Source organism: Nicotiana tabacum, chromosome 10 (genome assembly GCF_000715075.1).
Source record: "Nicotiana tabacum cultivar K326 chromosome 10, ASM71507v2, whole genome shotgun sequence".
Lineage (NCBI taxonomy): Eukaryota > Viridiplantae > Streptophyta > Magnoliopsida > Solanales > Solanaceae > Nicotiana > Nicotiana tabacum.
This window is the reverse complement of record NC_134089.1, coordinates 49710237-49728899: the sequence shown is the minus strand read 5'-3', so window position 1 is coordinate 49728899 and position 18663 is coordinate 49710237. Positions and strand designations below refer to the sequence as shown.

Genomic DNA, 18663 nt, shown 5'->3' with positions numbered 1-18663 from the left:
TTCGAAAATTTCCTCTCCTTTGTGTAGGCTTCTTGAGAAAGATGTCCCCTTCAAGTTTGATGATGCCTGTCTGAAAGCATTTGAGGAGCTGAAGGAAAGGTTAGTGACTACACCAATTATCATTGCTCTGGACTGGGAGCAACCATTTGAGTTGATGTGCGATGCGAGTGACATAGATATTGGAGCTGTTTTGGGGCAAAGGAGAAATAAAATCTTTCACTCCATCTACTACGCGAGCAAAACTCTGAATCCAGCCCAAATGAACTACACATTTACTGAAAAAGAGTTGCTTGCAGTGATGTGGGCATTTGACAAGTTCAGATCCTATCTAGTGGGGACCAAAGTCAACGTCTACACAGATCATTCAGCTATCAGATACTTGTTTGAGAAGAAAGACGCCAAGCCGAGGCTGATTCGTTGGGTCCTCCTCTTGCAAGAGTTTGACTTAGAAATTCGAGATCGAAAAAGGATAGAGAATCAAGTAGCTGATCACTTATCCAGATTAAAAAATCGTAGCCATGTAGCTGAAGGAGGGTCAATCAAAGAAACATTTCCTGATGAGCAGTTATTGGCAATTACCTCAAGCGAAGCTCCTTGGTATGCAGATTATGTGAATTTTATTGCAAGTGGGGTGACACCACCAGAATTGACACCCGATAATAGAAGAAGGTTCCTACATGATGTGAGGCTCTACATGTGGGATAAGCCATTCTTATACAGGCTATGCGCAGATCAACTGGTGCGAAGATGTGTTCCTGAGGAAGAGATGAATGCAATATTGCATGACTGTCACGCTTCATCATACGGAGGACATCACGGTGGGGATAGAACCGCCCAGAAAGTTCTACAATCAGGTTTCAATTGGCCAAAATTGTTTAAGGATGCACATGCCTTTTTTACAAAGTGTGACAGATGACAAAGAACTGAAATAATCACGAAGAAGCATGAGATGCCTCTGCAGAATATTTTGGTAGTAAAGCTTTTTGATGTTTGGGGGATTGATTTCATGGGACCTTTCTCTAATGGTCACAAGTACATCTTGGTAGCGGTCGACTATGTTTCTAAGTGGGTGGAGGCCATTACTCTTCCCACTAATGATGCAAAGGTTGTGGTAAACTTTGTAAAGAAGAACATCTTCACACGCTTTGGAACTCCTAGAATGTTGATAAGCGACGGAAGAACTCACTTCTGCAACAAATTGCTGAATAATGTTCTTGGAAAGTATGGAGTTAAGCACAAGGTTTCCACTACCTATCAGCCCCAAACGAGTGGTCAAGTAGAAGTTTCAAACGGAGAGGTAAAGCAGATTCTAGAGAAAATAGTAAGTGGAAATAGAAAGGACTGGGCCGGGAAACTAGACGGCGCATTATGGGCATATCGAACTACGTACAAGACTCCCATAGGTACTTCTCCATATAAATTAGTTTATGGTAAGGCGTGTCACTTGCCCGTCGAGCTGGAACACAAAGCCTACTGGGTAATTAAAAGGCTGAACATGGATATGGACTTAGCTAGTGAGAAGAGGTTGCTGCAACTCAACGAGCTTGATGAGTTTCGATTGCACGCATATAAAAATGACAAATTATATAAAGAAAAGACTAAGAGGTTGAATGACAAGCACATCCAACCTCGAGAGTTTGAGCCGGGTCAGGAAATTCTCTTGTTCAATTCGAGGTTGAAGCTTTTCCCCGGAAAGCTTAAGTCTTGTTGGGCAGGTCCTTTTGTTGTGGTAAGTGTGAGGCCTCATGTAGTTGTGGAACTGAGTGATACAAGCTCAAGTGGTACCTTCTTGGTAAATGTCCAAAGAATAAAACATTATTGGGGTGGTGACATTTCACGTCACAAGACCTCGGTGGACTTGGCCGATGCTTAAAATGTGTTGAGTCGTGCCGCGATGTTAAATCAGGCGCTCGTTGGGAGGCAACCCAATTTTTGTTGTTTTCCTAGTTTAACTTCTTAATTTTTCTTTTAGTTAGAGTAGATAAAGTTTTGCATTTTCTTTGTAGGTATAGAAATTTTAGATATAATGGTGTAGGATATGCAAATTAGGTATATAAAAGGCTCGGGGGATCAAGATCAAAAAAAATAATGATAATAATAATAATTTTCACGAAACAGCGGCCAGGCCAGCACCCAGCGCTGCCTGGGGCACTGGAAGCAGTGTCCACAAAAACCCCAGCGCCAAGCAGGGCGCGAGGTGCCAAGCTGGGGGTGATCAGGTAAGTTTTTCTTTTTTTATTTTTCTTTCTTTTATTTCTTTATTGACCCATACCCAGCTACCCCAACCCAAATACCCATTTACATTAACAATATAACCCATTCCTAACCCAACTTCAAACAAAACCCAACCTCACCCAAACACACAATCAAAAAAAATGCTACTGCTTCTGCCCGCGTCAGCTTCTTCTTCCTCACCAAAAATTTTCTCAAAGTTTTTTTTTCTCTCTTGCTCTCCTTCTCCAGTCTACAGGTATGTTCTTCTTCGTCTTCTCTTCTATTTCTTTTTATGTTTTAACTAGTATATAAACATGATCCCATTCCCAAGAGCCCTAATCCCCAATATCTTTCCCTATGTAGTTCTTATGAATATTTTATAGTGGGTGACTTGTGTTGGTCGAAAATTGTGTGGTTATTGTGTATATGGAGTAGTAAACTAAAATTTCCTCTACTTCGTAAAAAATTGGGAGGGCCACCATATTCCACCTTTGTTGAATTAGAAGCACACACCTTATGTCCGCAACGTGTTTGTTATAATGCTTAAATGAGGATTTTGGTGCACCGATGAAGTCTGAGTAATGGGGTATACTTGTGTATGAATTTGGGCTAAGTGTGGGGTGTGTAGGGATTCTTTTACATGCTAGGGGGTGTGGCTTTGATGCAATACATGTTCCTACACCATTTATTTTGATAATATATGTTGTAGTATCTTGTAAATTTGACTAATTTAGTATAGTCTAGGAGTTGTGAAAGGTGCATACCATATGCCTCTTCCTTACCTTAATGGGAATTCGCGTAGCCATGATCAATCCTTATTGTATGGCGTGGGGAAGTCTTGAGTACCCTAGCTTAAGGGTGCAACACGTGTACATGTTGAATTCAAAATTGTGACATAGTGTACATTGTACCTTCGGTTTTAAGTGTGGGGTCATTTCATGACTTACACAACAACCTTAGGCATATTTCTTGCAGTGTTCTCACAGTTGTGCTTATTTGTGTTGCAGAATACTATGGCTCGTAAGGGTTCTAGCAAAGGCAAAGGCATTGGAAACTCCTCCACCACTTCTCCTGCTCCCAAAAAGCGCAAGCAGGGAGAAAGCTCTTCACGGCAGTCCAAAGGAAAGCAGGTCGTCGAGGGATCTCAGCAGGCGCCATTGAGGGCAAGGCCTCGTTTGGATTTGGTCGATGTTGCAGCTATTGCATGGCACAGGAACTTCGTGCCATCTGGTCGATACATTTCTGAGATGGAGATTAATACCACAGCTTTAGAAAGAAACTTCCCGGAGGTACTTGACAGGCTGTGAGCTCTAAAGATGCACAAGTTCTCGGAATGCCCGGGGCCTGCAAACCTGATCATGGTCCGAGAGCTATATGCTAACTGGGATTACCAACGGAGCACTTCACGTGTAAGAGGGAAGGATGTGCCGATGGATAGAGAGTCTTTGTGTGACTATTTGGGGGTTGAGAATGCTAACCCAAGGAGACTCCAACGCTTTAGCAGAAGCCAGAAATATGAGCTAATAAGTCACACTCTTTGTGGCGTGGATTCAAATGCCAAATGGATAAGGAAGCAAGGCAACATTCACCTCTCTATAGTGCGCTCCGACTTCAACAAAGCTGCCAAGGTATGGCAGAATTTTGTGCAAGCGATACTAATGCCGGCGGAGCACGGCAGTGATTGCGCTTAAGATAGAGTGTGTCTCATCTTCTTCTTGATGACCGGCCGACCCATTAATGTGGCTGCAATTATGCTTAGTGAGATGGCCTGTATGAGATTTGAGTGACACATTAGGCAGTTCTTCTTCGGAAACTTACTCACTCAGTATATGCTATTTCAAGGAGTGCGGGAGTACCCCGGGCATGATGAGGTGGTGGAGGCTCCGTCATTGCTTATGGACATCACATCTCTGGTGGAGACATCGTCAAAACTCACCCCCGCAGCCCGGATAGAGCAAGAGGAGAACTTCAACAGGTACATTTATAACTCGTTGAACTTACTAATGAGCAGGGCTGGCATTACAGATGAGGAGCGTATGCATTTACGCAATGACTTGTCCAACACATCCAAGAAGATGTTGAGGATTGCACCTGGCAGCCCTGTTCACTCGTCGGAGGACGTCAACTCTGTCAAAGACTCAGACATTGAGGATGAGGATGGGAATGGTGTTACGGGACCCATGACTTTGCTGCCTCTAAGACCGGATGATGATGACCCCAGAGCTGCTAGGGGAGGTGGACTCTGACTGACAGGGAGTTTTTCTTTTTACCCCACTCTGTTTTTTATTTTTACTTGCATCGAGGACTATGCATAGTTTAAGTGTGGGGTGGGAGGAATACTACTTGTGTTGTTGTTGTATATTTTGTATCAACTTGTTTTAATTTGTTTCTTTCCGTAGTTCTAGTGTAGTTTAGTTGCTTTAAATTTTAAAAAAAAATACTAAAGAAAAAAAATTAAAAAGCTCGGACTTTTCCCGACGATGGATCTTTTGGAAAATTTTCTTGAGGGATAAAAGTCCGATTTAAAAACACCAAAAAGATTTTATACTTTTTTTTAGAATAGCTAGGTAGTATTCCTTGGTTTTTCTTTGAGAACCGGTTCTTTTCCAAGGATGTAGCTCGAACCGGGTACTTTATTTTTTTAGGAGTAGTTTAGGAAGAAACTGAGTCACTCTGAGATACTCATTGACATGGTTGAAGCTGGAACATTAGGCTATGACATACATTCTGTCTTCCCTTGTATTTGGTTTGACATGTGAAGCCTAAGTAAAGTAAATAGCCTATTTTGTAATGCCTTCTCTCAGTTGTTTGACTCGTATGCCACATAGTGCAATGCTGCTTAAATTTCTCATTTAATTGTGCTTACTTGACTTGAGAGTTGAAAAAAATCGTCTTGATTGAGTCATGCGCAACGTGTGTGTGAGGATTTGTGATTTTTCTGTGCTATCCTGTGTAGTCTAGAACTTGCCCCGTGTGTTAATTGAAGCGAAATTGTAAGTTGCGCTAATCTAGGGGATGACGTAGGCACTTTCTTGCTTGATCATGGATGTGCTTGTCACATAAAAAATAAAATTTTCCGTTGCTAGCCCCTTTGAGCCTATAGACCTTTCTTTTGGCACCCACATTACAAGCCATACCCCCATTTTTGTTCTTAATTTGATATTGATTGAACCTTTACCTCCTAAGGCACTTAGTCGCTAAAAGAAGTTAGGTTAGAGATTGGGGATTATCTTTTGAGTGGAACCATGAAAGGGCCCTTTGGTGCACTAAAGTTGAAATCAAAGGTCACTAGCTGATGAACTTTAATATATGGAGTGTGTGAAAAAAAAAAGAGAAAAGGAAAAGAAAAATTGAAAGAAAAGAAAAATGATAGTGAAAGTATGTAGAACAATAAACACCTCCAATTCTTATTGATTTGTGCTAATGAAAATATAGAAGTGCTTAATTGAAAAGAGGGCTATGTTGTATATGGCAAGTGAATTGGTTGAGAAGAATATGTTCTTGAATTGTAAATATAGTGTATTAAAGTGCTTAGGAGGGTTAGTCATTATTCCTAGATATATCCTACTCGTTCCTTAACCTACATTACAACCTTAAAGTCCTAATTGATCCTAGATTTGGCTAGCTTAAATTAGTAGAGATATACACTACGGGCAAGCTTATGGTACGACCACGGGATGCATATGAATTTTTTGTGAGAGTGAGCGAATTTTTTTCAATTGTGTGATGTCCTTAATCTATATTCAAAAGCATATTTGAATGTGTGGACCAATTTATATTCACTCTTTTGTTTGTTGGTGAGGGCACATGATCTCATGAATGATTGGTAATGTTGTAAACTTTCTTGTTGGGTAAGTGCATGAATTGAGGGTGCTTAGTGGTTGCAAGTCGACTTTTGAGGTTGGGTGGTGACGAATAGGTTGCTAGAATTTATTGAATTGAAATATTATACTTGGGTATGCTTAAACGGGAAGAATGTAAAATTTTGTGTGTTCATGCTTATGTACCGGTATTGTACATAGTCAAGCGTATAATGTGTGAGTAAAAGTTAAGGTGCTCCTCTATGATTGAGACTTGTACGTGGTTGGGGGGTTATTAGATAGTTCCATTGCTCGAGGACGAGTAAGAGTCTAAGTGTGGGGTGTTGATGTTTAGCTTAAAGTATATATATTTCTATGTATATCGCCTCATATTTTACTTTTGTTTCGTGAATTTGGGATGTTAAATGCTATGATTTATATTAATTTGAAGTGTTTTTACTTGTAGGAATGATTCGGGAGCAATTGGGGGCGAAACACGTAAGATTTGAGCCAAAACGAACAAAATCGGGAAAATGGGCATTTGGGCGCCGCAGGCAGTGCCTGGCGCCACCTATGGCGCTGGAAACAGAATTGAAAATTTGGACAGCGCCCTGGTGGGCGCCTGGCGCCGGGCTGGGCGCCGTTGACGGGACTTTTGTCCTATTTTTCTTGGGACTCGGTTTATTCGGCCCTAGACCTATCCAACACGTATAAAAGAAAGACTAAACCTATTTTTGGAGGGGGACACCACTTTGAAGGAAAATACACACAAGAAAAATCCTGAATCTCAGATGAAGAAATCTGAGATGTTATTGCTCATGGATGTTTCTTGTATGTATTTTCCTCCAAAGTGGCGTCCCCCTCCAAAAATAGGCTTAGTCTTTCTTTTATACATGTTGGATAGATCTAAGGCCGAATAAACCGAGTACCGGGAAAAATAGGACAAAAATCCCGTCAACGGCGCCCAGCCCGGCGCCCACCAGGGCGCTGCCCAAATTTTCAATTCAATTTCCAGCGCCACAGGTGGCGCCAGACGCTGCATGTGGAGCCCAAATGCCCATTACATAGGAGACTTTGCCAAAATTTCTATAGATCTCTGGGAGTTTAACATTCGAGGACGAATGTTTCTAAGAGGGAAGATTGTTACCCCCTGTGCATCCCAAGGTGACGTATAATGAATATGAGACTTGTTAATAATGATTTAAATGAGTTTAAAGTCATAATATTACTATATATGTTGTTTTGATAGAAAATATTAAATTTGAAAAAATCAGAATTAAGTTGCGGAAAAAACGACTAAGGATTCGCTTTTTGTCATTGGCCTCAATATTTTTCTCAACTAACTCCACCCGTTTTGTCAATGCTTCGAGCATCCTCATTACCTCTAAAGTTACCTCGTGCTCAGCGTCACCTGGTTTATCGGTAGTTTGTTCATCTCTTCGAATGCTTTCGTGGGATTGTTCAGGTTCGACATTTTTAGGGAAGCGGCTATGATTCTACAGCTATGCTATTTCCGCTTGTTGAGCCTGCAATATTTTGAAAATCAGTCGTAGGCTCACCTTATCACCTTCACCTTCGGGCGTTTCTCGTTGTGTTGGTCGGGGTCCCCAACGGACACTATTTTCGGGATTAATTGGCAAATTGGTGTTGATGGCCGCCTGCGAGTTAGCATCGACCGGGTCGGTGGCTGGCACACTGTTGGGATCAACATGAAGCACATCATTTTTGGGTACCACATTATAATTTTATACGTGATGGCTTGACTTAGCATCAACGTTCAAGTGAGCATACTAAGAGTTTGACATTTTTAAGCTGACTTGGAATTAAGATTTCAAAGACCAAGCGTAAAATAGGGTGTGTTATATTATTCTTAGCCCCACGGTGGGCGCCAAACTGTTTACCCTAAAAATGGGTAACAATTGAATATATACGTGGTTTAAAGAATATGTGGTTTAAAGAATATGTGGTTTAATTCGATACAAATTAATAAAAATAACAAATAGATGAATTAAAGACAAAATAAATGATCAAACCAATTGTAATATGATTACCAATCATATTCTTAGATTAGACAATATGATAGTCTCTTGCATTATATTCAGATGGTTAAGCTAGATCTATGAGTGTTGTGTAACATTTTTGAGTTTGAAGTTTTTGAAATTTTGAAGATGGAAGTAACAGAACTTTTATTTATATGCGGGTTTTAGGGAAGGGTCGAACCTAGTTAGGTCTATTATGCACAACATTATTTTGTATTTTTGCAAAAAGTTATTTCCACGATGAGATCTTAGTTGTGTTATTTTACTCCCTCCGGTTCACAATAAGTGATCAGTTTCCTTTTAGCAAGTCTATTAAGAAAATGTTAAATCCTATACAAAAATACCTAGTATGACTAAACTAACCTTATTAAATATTGGTCACATAGTTATAGTGAGGAGTGGGAAAACTTTTTAGGGATATGCATATAAGGATAAAAGAGAAAAAACAAATTGAATTTTTTCTTGATTACCTAACTGGACACTTATTTTGAACCAAAATAAAAAAGTAAATTGTCACTTATTGTGAACCGGAGGGAGTAATAAGGAAGCTATACGAAACCAAACTTCCATTTCCTCAATCAAATTAAATACGACTATACGAGTAGACATGTTATAATTGCACAATGTATTAATTAGTTTATTACGCAACTCATTTAAACATAAATTAAGTCAACGGATGGTGGTGTACGAAGAACCCTGCTTCAATCACCAAAATAAAAATATTCAAAATGAAACAGCACATGTGGGCATTGTTCATAATATGTGAACTTTTCTACTCGGATAGGGCGGAAGTTACGATATTTAAACTTCATCGGGTCAAAGTAATTGAAGAACTGAATTTTACGGGACATAGTATAAAACTAGTGAAAATCTTGGGTTGGGTAAAGTTCAAAATAGCCATTTTCTCGACTTGTAATTGTAAAATAGACATATCAAAACGCATTGAAAAATAGTCAATCTTTGGAATTCATAACGGTGTTATGGATTCGAATTTAAAAATGCGACATTTCATGACATTTTCCTATTTTTTTTCACTTGTTTAAATTTGAAATTCATAACACCGTCATGGTATTTTTTTTTTAATTAAATCAAAAGTATCTATCTAAAAAGTGGCTAGTCTATAAATTACTTCCCAAATAAACTAAAGCCAAATTGTTCGTTATGGTCTTGAAAGTCAGCCGAAGACAAGGGGGAGAATCTTTAGGGATAGGAACCATTTTTTACAATTTATACACACATAATAATGAGGAAAAACCAAACTTTTTCTTTAACTTTGACAAGGTGATGATTTGGTCATTCGGCATAATATTAAATAAAGAGCAAGTAGGAAAAATCATCCACACCCTCTCAATATTTTGGCCGTATTCTATATGCTTTATTGACACATTTTCTTTGTTTGTGGACCCTATTAACATGGACAGATGCACGTTTGGTTGCATGCTCTATTTTTGACTTGATGGATATATGGTTAAATAAATTTTAAGAAAATATATTTAGTCATCCACGGTTTAAATTTGGCAAAATCAACTCGTTTTTATTATTTATGTAATCCGTCTAAGTTTAAATGAATTGGATTATGATTCAATTATTGATTTGATAATCGGTTAAATTCAAAATAGTTCATCAAATTATTAGATATGTCAAATGTTATAACCCAAGGGGTCAAAATGTGACCTAAATCCAAACATACAAAATCAAATTTGTACATCTAGAATTATGTAATTTGGATGTACTTAAGTTAGTAATTTAAGAAAAATATTGCTTTCACATTCTCTTTATATATACATATATAAAAAACCAAATATAAGGGAGGAAATGTTGAGTTATATTAAACGAGTTGGGTTATTTCACGCTATTTAATATATTCGACTTAACCTACTTTTGATGAGTTGAATCATGATTTATTTTGTTGATTTGGCCCGTTTTGACCCGCTCAAAGTTTAACACAACCAGTCGTTTGTCATACGTCTACCCTATAAATTAGTATAATTGTGTACATAGATAATACACACCTACTAACTTAAATATTTTGTTCCTCTCTATCACAAGACACAAGTGACAACCATCCCCCTGCCTACACCTCACTCACTCTATTTATCCTCCTTTGCTCACTCCAATTTAGTGTAGTCACCTTCAATACAGAGAGAAGAGATAACAGAAGCAGTAGACATTGCAAAGAAAAAAATGGGTAATTATAGGTTTAGATTATCAGATATGGTACCAAATACTTGGTTTTACAAGCTCAAGGACATGAGTACCAATAGCAAAAGCCAAACGAAGAAAAGCCAAACATCATCATCCTCATTATCATCTTCATCTTCTTCAATATTTTCCTCAAAATCATCAAATCTTCAACAAAACCATAACAACAACTTGTCATGCCAAAGAAAATCCTATTACTTTTCAAGAAACCTTAGTCCTAAGAATAATCCAATTCCCAACAACATTAATATCTCAGAGCCACAAAAAAAATCTTCCAAGAAAAAGAGGAACACTACTAGGAAATCAAGAACATCAATTTCTCCTAGGTTTGTTAATTCAACTGTCTCAGCAGGCTGCAATTGCCGTGCTTCTCTTGAATCTGTTTGGACAAAAGACAATTCCACTACTCCTGAAGATTACCCTAATTCCCCTTTTTCATCTTCTTCTAATTTTTCTTCTGAACAAGAATCCTCTGTCCACTCTCCTAAAACATTTGATTCCATGATTCTGTCTGCATCTTGTCATTGCAAAATCCACAATGATCATGGGTTTGACTCTGTTGATCATCCTCCAATTTTGACCAAGCCCAAAAAACATCAAGATTCAACAAATGGTATCAAGAAAATGGAAGAAAAAACAGAGCATAAATCTTTAACAGTGAAGATAGTGAAAAAAGAAGAATGTACTATTACAAGTCCAAAGAGAAGAGTTTCAGTGAGTTCATCAAATGGTGGGGTTAAGCTGAGAACAAAATCTCCAAGAATTGTAAGCAGAAAAAGTGTATCTTCAAGTAAAAAAACAAGTGTTGGTGAAAGTTTTGCAGTGGTGAAATCATCTAAAGATCCACAGAGAGATTTTAAAGAATCAATGGTGGAGATGATAGTCGAGAATAACATAAGAACATCTAAAGATTTAGAACAACTTCTTGCTTGTTATCTTTCGTTGAATTCAGATCAGTATCATGATCTTATCATCAAGGTTTTCAAGCAAATTTGGTTTGATATTACTGATGTTCAGCTAAAATAGGGCAAGTCTGGTCAGGAGGAGTCATCTCGTGTTCACGCCGGGACTCACAATGTAACGTAGGCAGTCTACCTAGGCTGATTCTACCCCTAGAACCCAAGACTTATAAGTTAAATAGAAATAACTTTGTCGTCTTCGAGGCTTCCCTACTTATATTATTAAGCTAAAATATTTTTTGTAAATTTTGTTAAGTATAGTTATTATGATAATGTGTATAAGTAGAAATTCCAATGTTTTAATGAACAATTTGTCTCATTTCCTATTGACGTGTTCTTATACATTTATGGGATTGTGTTGTCATGGAAGTGAGCCAAAATTGAGGGTAGAAAACTTTTATATATTCAATGAATTTTTTAAAATAAATACATGGTTTAAACCAAAGCTACTGGGTTCGGCCGAACCCGTATACAATATACTGGCTCTGATCTCAAGTAATAGCTCAAGTCACTCAGTAGAATACGTTGGCAATACAGCATGTCTTACGGTATTTGCTAGAGTACTATACTTGACAATTGCAAGAAATTTGATTCAAATCTTAATTTCATGCATTTATCCAGAGTTTACCACTATTAAAAAGATCCTAGAAATGAAATAAAATTAAAGGCTGACATTCACTCAAGTAGACTTTTTATACGTTCAAAATAGTACACAAAAGATCAACTGGTACAAACTAAATCATAAAGTTTGATATGACAAAAGTTCTAGTTGAAACAAAACTAATTAGATAGCGGGGCTGCTATTTTGGCATTAGATCATATAACTGTACCCTGCATCAGTGATACGCAAAGATAGTGCAATTTCAATTATTAGACACTTCTACATTTCACGGCAGGTAAAGAATTGACAATCACACTAGAGAATTTCCCCATTTATGTATTTATTTATATTATATTCATCCTTAGCGTAAATGAATTCATACGCAATTAATTAATGCAATTTAACTTGATGCAAGAAGTTATGTACTTGATTTTCAAGTTACTAAATTTTACTGCTTGTGAGTAATTAGTTTTAATTTCCTTTGGCGTAATTGATATGTAAAATTTTTACATTATCGAAGTTAATATACAACAACAACAACAACAACAAAATCCAGTAGTTTCTCACAAATAGGGTCTGTGGAAGGTAAAATTTACGCAGCCTTACCCCTACCCCTGGAAAAACAGAGAGGTTGTTTCCGATAGACCTTCGGCTAGAGAACGACTGAAAAAGAAAAAGTAATTGCAACAAGTAGGAATAACAGCAAGATGAAATAAGATCGAAACCAAAAATGCAGTCAAACTCTAGGTAGTAATAGCCATTTATGAATAAAAGATATCATACTAACATTAATGATTGCGAACTGAGTAAGACAAAGAGAAACGCTCGACTACCTATGAACCTTCCATCATATTCTTTGACATCAACACCCTCATGTCTAGGGTCATGTCCTCAATCAGCTCCAGCTGTGCCATATCCCGCCTAATAACCTCTCCCCATAACTTCGTAGGCGTACCTCTACCCCTTCTACTGTCCACCGAAGCTAACCGCTCACCTAATAACCGAAGTTAATAAAATACAAAAGAAAATAGCACTCTTCTGTGATTGGTACTTTGTGTCATTGTCACTTTCCAACAGAGGTGAGAAAATTTCTTCTATATTATCCCCCAAAAAAGCCCGTTAGATGCCTAGTAAAAATACTACTCGAAATTATTTTACTAAAATGAACTAAAGTATAAGCTATAAAGGACACTTTAGTATGACTCAACTTACTGACAATTGATTCTAACTTTAGCTTCACTTCCAAAAGAAAATAGGCTTTCAGGACAATTTTGTGTTTTTAATTGTGTTTCTTTTCCCAAAATTTTTTTACTAGTTTTCTGTGGGTACTATCTTCAGCTTTAAAGTACTCTCCCACTCCTCAAAAAGCAAAAACATTGAAATGTCAACAGTAGAAATCTCTGAAAGAAGATTCAAATTAAGCACATTATATTCTATACAAGTTTCCATATGCTTTACTATTTACTTGCTTTTATTCTCAGAAGTTGTTGTATCTTCTACTAAGAGAATCAGCATGGGCTTAAAAGAAGCTTTTGCTTCTGTATTTTGTCTAAAAAGTTAAAGAGAGGATTGGGTAGATAAAGTACACAAGTTGCATGCTTCGAAAGTTACAAAAGTTTGTATCCAATTTCAAACCTAAATTTTTTTTTTGGGGGAGAAATATGTGATTTAATTTCAAATTAAGTCTAGACTTTATTATTTAAGAGTTTATTTTTTTTATAAAGTAACCATTAGAGAAAATGGTTGTGCAAATCAACTATATTGAAATTTGTGACTATTTTATCTAAAAACTTTAGCTAATAGAGAAAATATACGTTTACTTTTTAAAAAACTTTTATTTTTTAATTATGTCTTCAACATCAATAACATGATTAGAGCCGTTTACAAATTTTATTTCTCAGGTGTCTTTTAAATTATTTTTGTTTTTCACTCTGTGTTTGATGCCCACGTTGGGGTCCAATATTAATCTAGATTCGTGTGTATAAGACCTACAAAGGGGAAAATGCTCCTTATCAAAAAATTTCATATTTAGAGCTCGAATCCAACGCCTCTTAGCTTGTTAAGGGTGGAACAATCATATTCATCAGAGGCGAAGTCAAGATTTGAACTTTATGGGTTCGAAATTCTAGTCCGTTTATGCTACTGGGTTCTAAATTAATAATATATACATATTCAATAGATATTTTAAGACAAATACAAAAGTTATTGGGTTCGGCCGAACCGCAAGACCTATGCTAGTTTCGTCCGTGATATTCATCTCATCACTCACCCTTGATAGTAGGCAACGTGTTTACAATTAACGAGCTGATTTTAATCTAGATAGTATAGCAGGGTGAGCCTGAACCACACGAACACGATGTAAAAGTAATAATGAACAGAAAATCTATGATTTTTTTAAATTTAATTGTTTGTTAACTAAATCTAGCAAAGTGGAAGTTCCTACTGCTCAATGCTCATCACCGTGACTTTTGTTTATTGTCCGATTTATACTGCATAAATTCAACAAAAGAAAAAAAGAAAAAGGAAAAAGAGTAAAGAAGTTGGATCTATAATAATTGATTTGATATATGCATGCGGTAAAGTCGCGTACTCCAATAATTTGACTTTTATATGTCAATTTAATTATTCTATTCCGATTAGGATCCTAATTAAGTTTCAGTCTACACATTATTTCTACTTACATATTTGGTCCTTTCAGCAAAAACTTTGGATTCCATAATTTTACAACCATTTCAAAGCTAGAATTCTTTTTGCTTAGAAGTATTGATGATTATATAATTATTTCAAATATCACTTGCAATTTTGTCATGTTGATAATTAAAACATAATGAACGCAATTACTTATTTTATACTCTTTACAACTCCTGTGGAGGCAGTTAGCTGCTTCAATCTCCACGAAATGAAAAAAAAATGACCAAGTCTTAAGCATAGATCTTATACTTAGATACGCTCTAATGACTCCTTACTCGGGAAAAAAATTATCTGCACCTGATGTTTATATTAAATGAATGAATACATGATATTTGCCTCATACAAACTTTTATTACTTAACATGAATAAGTTTAAGTGATATGCATTCTTCCTTTTATTTTTAACTATTAAGCTTAATATGTTTGGTTTGATATAAATATCGGGTTCAGGTAAGTATTTTTCCTTTCGAAGATGAATAACCAAATAAATAGGAGACAATAACTGTGAACGTTACTGTGTTAAAAAAAACAGAAAACTGTTAGAAGAATAAAGAACTGTATAAAATAGTAAAGAATCAGAAATATTCCGAGTCCACAATTTTCTTGTGTGTCCTTAAGGAATTTTAACCCCCTCACACGTTGCCAAGGTAATGGATTAAATCCTCCCAGGATAAAGCGGAATAAACCTTCCTGCAACAGTGGCAATACAAACTGCAGGATACCAACGAACTCAAAAGACGGAGCAAAAACACACTTACGAATTTGAGAGAGAGAGACTGCGAATTAGGATGCAGTGTATTCAGAAAGAAAGAAGTTCTGGAGTGGTTTTTCGTGTATTTAGAAAGAAAGAAGTTCTGGAGTGGTTTTTCGTGTATAGAAGATGCAGCCTTGCCTCAGAATTTATAGGCAAATATCAGAAGAGGTGTCTAGAAAGGTGTCTTTTCAAAAAATACGCGGCCAGAGAGGCTCTCTGAATCTGACTGCCGCGATTCTACCGCGGTCGCGGCAGAACCGCGGCCAACGAGGCCCTCTGAACTTTCAGCAGGGTTCTGGCGTATTTTCAGCAGTGATTTGGCATTTAATTAATTATTAAATAATTAAATAAATTTTGTCCAAAAAATAATCTTATCGATCATTTGACAAATCCAAATCCAAATCCAAGCGACGACAACAGCGCGAGGGTTCATTCTCTTCAACTCCTTTTAAGAGCTTTAAGAAGTGAATCTATATATAAGCACACAAATGTGATTGTCGCTCACCAATGAGGGACAAAGTGCAATACAAAAGTTCACTTCTTCAAATTTTCATTTTCCCTCCATTTTCAATTCACACTTCTTCTACTTTAAAGCCCAATGGCTTAAAGTCCAACAATAACCTCTAACAAACGCAAATTATTTAAATCAAATTTGATCAAACAAGTCATTCGACCATAGAGTAATTAGTAGCTTCCTCCTATAGATAACTATCCAAGATTTGGCACTTCATGTAAATCTTCATATGTATTGTAAACAAGGTTTGAGGCACAATAGAAGGAAATTTCGCATCTTACAAACTTTTTCTTAACAACAAGAAAGAAAAGAGGTTTCAATATTTTCGATACTTCCAATTTCCAAATAAGTCAAGTTGTGAATCATTAGTTTCCAATTAAGCCTAGCATTTATTGTTGGATCCTTCAATAATATTACAAGTGAAAATATAGCAAACCTTTGAGGAAAATTATCAAATCGGTAAAAGTGAGAAAAGAAAGGCACCATCACTAGTGAGCCAAACCAAAGGGACACTTGTCCTCAAGGTGCATGACAAATACTTTTTATACACGTTGATTTCTGTTTGTCATATGCCTAAAAAGCATGTGTACTCGAAAAAAAAGCAAATGAACAACTTAAGTTTTGCACTTAATATTTATACCAAACTATATTAGTTTATTATAAGAGAAAAAATTGTGGTGAGTATATATTTTTGTTAACTATGATGTACTTAGGTTATATACAGACATGTCAATTAATCATGTTGGAGCGAATGAAAAATATTTTATTATTAATCTCTCTAAAAGCTCTCTACAATTCTCATAAATTTTCACACTCCTCCACACATAAAATAAGCTATCAATACCCATATTTATAATAGTATGAAACCTATTTCAACTAGAAACAAGAAAGCATATTCCTATATTTATTCTAATTGCAAATCTTATTTAGACATGAATTAAATAAATCAAATCCTAAATAACTAAGGTTTTCCACTACAACTTTGAGTTAGTTTTCCAACATGGTGAAATGGCAAATGTGGACATTTAGAACCTATTAATTGTCGAATGGGAGTAAAGGGCTCCAAATACGCTGTCGCAGATAGAGGCGGAGCTAGGATTTGAATCTTGTGGGTCGAGATTATAATTCTCTTAAGTTACTGGGTTCTAAATTAATAATTTGTACATATTCATTGGATTTCTCAATACAAATACAGGGTTTAAACAAAAGTTACTGGGTTCGGCCGCATCCGTAGCTACTACCGTGGCTTCGCCCCCAGCAGCAGACACCACTACTGATATAAATTTTTAACCCCGCTCTTGTTTACTAAATTTTCCTAAGTGAAATTTTAGGTTTGACGAGTGAGATTCGTTATAGAGGTAGAGCATGCTGTGATAAGTGTTTGGATCGAGATAATAAGGTGTCATGCGGAAGCTAGTAAAACAAACCTTGAACGACGATAAATCTGACAACAAAAGAGTAACCTACCAAAAGAGACACAAATATTTAACGTGGTTCGGTCAAATGACATATATCCACGACGGAGATAAGCAATCTATTACATAAAAGAGGGTACAAAATATCGAGAGAACAACCTCTGAAAGAGGCAAATACAAGTGGCACACTGACACTTGTCTCGAAAGCTCTCCCCCTAAACAAGACTCTCAAACCTCATAAGAAAACCAAATATGATAATAAAATCATGACCAACACCTAACAATAAGAAACAATCAATATTCCGTGCTCTTGCTACGAGTAAACGATCATGTTCGAATAATTCGTCCAATTCAAGGACAACTATAATGTCTTTGTATCATAAAATTTGCTTTTAACTCTTTGGGTGGTTTCATAACGTTCCTCACCATCTTATCACCAAATGATAATTTTGAAGTTTGAGTTGTGTGGATCATAAATGAAAATAATGTTTATTTTTTTAGGGTGGAATAGAGCAGAGACAGAGTCATGATTTGAAGCTAGTGAGTTAGGATTTAGGAATTCTATTTCTTTTAAGTTGCTGGGTTCTAAATTAATAATTTTTACATATTTATTGAATTTTTTAAAAGTAAATATAGAGTTTGGACCAAAACTACATCCGAACCTTTAGCCCCGCCCTTGGGTTAGAGACAAAATAAATAGTCAATTGAAATTTTTTATGTGGTTGTAATCTTCCAATCAGAATTAATTTATACTATCACATAAGTCATCCTGAAATTTATTTTTGCAATTAGACAAAATCTATTGTTTTCCAGAGCTGATATTTTACTAGTGCACGATTCTTACCGACAGCTAAGATTTCTTTTAGATATTGAAGATTAGACAACCTTCTTTATTTCCATTCTTAAATAACGCCAAATTGTTCTGCTAGTACGCTTTATTCCAAAAATGTCACTGTGGCCAGGTAAGTCTTAAAACTTACTATTTGAGTCCCATATTTTCCTGAATTTATGATAACAACCTAAACAACCGAATCGAAAAATACAAGTTGCAGAGCAACGTAGCTAGAGAAAATATATACCTTTGGTGGAATTTTTATTAGGGTGTCCCCGTATGATAAGAAACACGGAAGTTCATTGTGAATTGACTTTTAAAAAATCCAAAGGAGGACAAAACTACAAAAGTTCTTTCGAAATGGACCATACAACTTCCTTGATACTACTGTGAGATAACTGTTGATTTTGTTCTTTGTTGTTTCTAATGTCAGCCACAAAACTAAGGGAAAGACAAATTAATAAAATAGTACTATGTATCCCATATTGTACGACTATTTCTTAGAGAGAGCTGTCATATTATGAAATAAAGACTATAAAGTAAATAAATCAAAGATAAGTATAGAGAGATTGATATATTATTCAACTTCAAACTAATGTATATAATTAGAGGTGGATCCAGAATTTTTACGAGACGGGGGCCT

At 36.3% G+C, this 18663-nt stretch overlaps 1 protein-coding gene across 1 annotated transcript; it reads left to right on the top strand.

Moving 5' to 3' along the window:
* Positions 1-10074: 10074 nt before the first annotated feature.
* LOC107787739 (transcription repressor OFP2-like) lies at positions 10075-11506 on the top strand. Its single transcript, XM_016609357.2, has one exon. It carries the CDS (start codon positions 10238-10240, stop codon positions 11279-11281), a length of 1044 nt encoding a protein of 347 aa, XP_016464843.1. The 5' UTR covers positions 10075-10237; the 3' UTR covers positions 11282-11506.
* The last annotated feature ends 7157 nt before the right edge of the window (positions 11507-18663 follow it).